The 3,616-nt window shown below is 45.2% G+C and overlaps 1 protein-coding gene across 1 annotated transcript in view; it reads left to right on the forward strand.

Moving 5' to 3' along the window:
• Nucleotides 1-173: 173 nt before the first annotated feature.
• KIAA0586 (KIAA0586 ortholog) overlaps nt 174-3,616 on the forward strand; it is a gene marked incomplete at its 5' end in the record, with an annotated part of 79,821 nt that continues 76,378 nt past the window's right edge. The window contains 3 exons of the mRNA XM_009081035.1: nt 174-396; nt 1,565-1,641; nt 2,716-2,782. Of these exons, the coding sequence (XP_009079283.1) occupies nt 174-396; nt 1,565-1,641; nt 2,716-2,782 (367 nt within the window). The remainder of the gene's footprint in view (nt 397-1,564; nt 1,642-2,715; nt 2,783-3,616) is intronic.

The following is a 3,616-nucleotide window of genomic DNA, read 5'->3' on the forward strand; positions in this document are numbered from 1 at the left end:
TTACTGTACTACCTGTTGCAGAGTTAACCTGCTTAGGCCTTTTTTATTAAAACCAGTTAGGCCTGATTTAAAATTCTAGTGTAATTCTGCCTTTGAAAAGTTGGGAGCAGATGGCACAAAGCTTGTTAAAACCCTGAAACTTTGTAGATTCTTTTTTCTCTTCATATCCGCAGAGCAGCCCCAGCCAGGACTCCGCGGGCAGCCTGGGAGTCCGCAGGGAGAGGCCCGGGGGCTGTGCGAGGAAGGTGACGTTTGCTGTGAGGAAGCTCCGTGCAGGGGTTTCTCCCTGCCGAGCGGCTGGGGACGCTTCCAACGGGGACGGAGCATCCCGCGATCCTCCGGCTGCGGCACCACACTGGGCAGGGACTGCCCGTGCCCCCTGCGCTGCTGCTCCAGGTGTGTGACACCGCTCAGGGCTGTGGCAGGACCCGAGGGAATAACGTGAGGCTGTGTCAGAGGAGGGGCAGGTTGGATATTGGGAAAAGGTTCTTCCCCCAGAGGGTGTTTGGGCACTGAAACAGCTTCCCAGGGCAGTGATCACAGAACCAAGCCTGACAGAGCTCAAGCAGCATTTCAACAATACTCTCAGGCACATAATGAGATTGTTGGGGATGTCCTGTGCAGGGCCAAGAATTGGACTCAATGATTCTTGTGGGTCTCTTTCAACTCACGTATTCTGTGGTTCTGTAAGTGTCATCCCTCTTTCTTTGCTTTTCCAAACTGTTTTGCACATGGAAAGTGCAGGATGCTGAGGCACTGGCACAGGTTCTGCAGAGAAGCTGTGAATGCCCCATGCCTTGAAGTGCTCAAAGCCAGGTTGGATGGGGCTTGGAGCAACCTGGGCTAGTAGAAGGTGTCCCTGTCCATGCTGGGGGAGCTTCTTCCCACTAGAGCTTCTTCCCACTATCCCATCTATTCCTGCCCTCTGTCAGTTTGAAGCCAGTCCCCCATGTTCTGTCACTCCATGCCCTTGTTCAAAGTTCCTTTCCAGCTCTCTTGAAGCCCCTTTTGGGTACTGGAAGGTGCTCTAAAGTCTCCCCAGCACCTACTCTTCTCCAGGCTTCATTTTGTTTCTTCAAAATACATACCAGTTACAATCTTTGGGGTTTGGGGAAGGAGTTCTAGTCTTCATGAAGTCCAGGTTCAAACAGCTTTGAAAGATGTCGCTTTTGTAGTGTTGGGAAGACATGTTAAATCTTTGACTTAACTGTGTACTGTCCTCAGTGTCCTTCTTTTGTTACGTAAGTTGTCATCTAAATATAGTTGTCTGTCTAGACAGGTAACTTTCTGTGTCCCTGTGATCTTCAGGCTTGAATTTGAGCTGGACATTGTCAGTTGTTTTAGTGTTCTGGTTTACATGCTGTACTACAAGTCTCTAATCCAGGCCCACAGAACTCACTGGTGTTCGTAAGCTGCAGCTCAACCTCTGTGGTCATTCGTGTTCTGAAAATCCTTGTGTTTAGGTATTCAAAGACAGGGGAAATGTGGAGATTTGTGTTAGTCAAGTGATACTGAAAATGTCTAACAAATCATTATGACCACAGTGAAACTGGTTTCGTTTCAGGAGTGCCAAGTACCAAAGGGCATCCAGACAGTCTGATTCCCGTGGAAAACCCAGAGCCCATGTTTTTATCCCAAATGGTAAGAAAACTTTACTATGGCTTCCTGCAGTCCTGAACTAAGAGAACAGCATTTTCCTCAAAAAGCTGCAGCTCCTGTGAAAATGTCACAAGTGTTTGGCTCAGCCTCTGCGCAGTAACTGTGCTTTGAGCTGCTGCTAATGGGATATTAATGCTGAAGTGTTTGAAAGGCTTTGTTTACTGTACTACCTGTTGCAGAGTTAATCTGCTTAGGCCTTTTTTTAAAAAATGAGTTAGGCCTGATTTAAAATTCTAGTGTAATTCTGCCTTTGAAAAGTTGGGAGCAGATGGCACAAAGCTTGTTAAAACCCTGAAACTTTGTAGATTCTTTTTTCTCTTCATATCCTACATAATGAAATGGATGTTAGTTTATGTGGAACTCTTTGATACTCAGAATTAAAAGGCTTATTTCCTTTTGATTTGTTTGCTGTGTCTTAAGTAGAGTGGAAACTTGTCTCGAGGACATCTCTTTGGTGATTAGCATGTGGATAAAATTAACCTGTGTGGTGAGAAGATTGCAGCAGTGTCTCTGCATGGCTCATGGGAGACTTAGTCAGTTGAACAAAATTATGGTGGATGGAGTATTCACCACTAGATAAAGTTAGAGATTTTTACCTGCCTAACTTGCCTTTAGGCCTCCTCATAGTCTGATGATTCCTGGATTCCACTTCAGGAAGATTCTGCTCTGTCCCTACAGTTCCCCAGTCAGGGTTAACAGTGCTTCATTCATACACAGAATTGTTGGAGATCAGCAACTTGTCTAAACTGAAACTTGTAGTTTCACTGCTACTTCTTGGGCCATAAATGTGGAGAATACGCTTAATCAGCACTTAGAATATATAGTTTTAATTTAAATAGTGTTTATAGGGTTTTAGTCCCCAAAATGTTATATGAGGTCTTGACTACAAAGTCTCCATGATTCCCTGGTAGAGGTTGTAACATGTTTTGTGCCAAGACCTTGTGTTCTTGTGTGGAGATGATTCTAACTGTGCACTCAGCAATTCTGTTTGCTTCTAAAAGTTTGGGCACTGCTAGCAGAGGCTTTGATATATGTTTTTCTGCTCTTGTTCTGAAGGATTGTCGTCGAGAAGCTGCAGTACAAGATCCTTCACTGCTACTGAAAGACAGCAGAGGACCTGAAGGTGAGACACATCCATCTCCTGCTACAGCTCCATTTTCCTGTGGGAAAACTGATTAATTAGAGGAAAAGGGAGTTTTAGTTTTGTCTTAGGTATTTTTCTTCAGTATAGAAACTTTTGAATGAAAATATTCAAAGGTTTTGTTGGTAAAAAGAATACCATTTACATTGTTAAATTTTGCAAAGTTTACCCCATTCTTGCTGGTATTGCAGTAGCTCTTGTGATTAACTGAGTGGGACTTCTACAAGTGCACCAGAGTGTTGAGATTCCTTTTGATAATCAAACTATTCATGTCTCTGAATAGGGAATTTGGGGAGGGAGTAGGACCTTGTTTGGATGCATTTTCCTGTTGTGAATAATGATGCTACAAAGTCATATTTGTCTACAAGCAACCTGTGTCATGGAAGTATGGTTTTAACCCTTAAGAATCTTAAGACATCACAATGTCAATGTCTCTTCCTTTAGCTTCTGAATCTGCCAGTTTCAATCAGATTTGGGGATATACAGAAAGCTGAACATGAGCCAGCAGTATGCTCAGGTGGCCAAGTAGGCCAATGGCATCCTGGCCTGGATCAGGAACAGAGTGGTCAGCAAGACCAGGGAGGTGATTCTGCCCCTGGACTCGGTGCTGGTGAGGCCACACATTGAATCCTGTGCTCAGTTCTGGGCCCCTCAGTTCAGGAGGGACATTGAGGTGCTGGAGCAGGTGCAGAGAAGAGCAACGAGGCTGGTGAAGGGACTGGAGCACAAGTGCCATGAGGAGAGGCTGAGGGAGCTGGGGGTGTTCAGCCTGGAGAAGAGGAGGCTCAGGGGAGACCTTCTCACCCTCTACAACTC

The sequence above is a fragment of the Acanthisitta chloris genome, unplaced genomic scaffold (assembly GCF_000695815.1).
Source record: "Acanthisitta chloris isolate BGI_N310 unplaced genomic scaffold, ASM69581v1 scaffold1798, whole genome shotgun sequence".
Lineage (NCBI taxonomy): Eukaryota > Metazoa > Chordata > Aves > Passeriformes > Acanthisittidae > Acanthisitta > Acanthisitta chloris.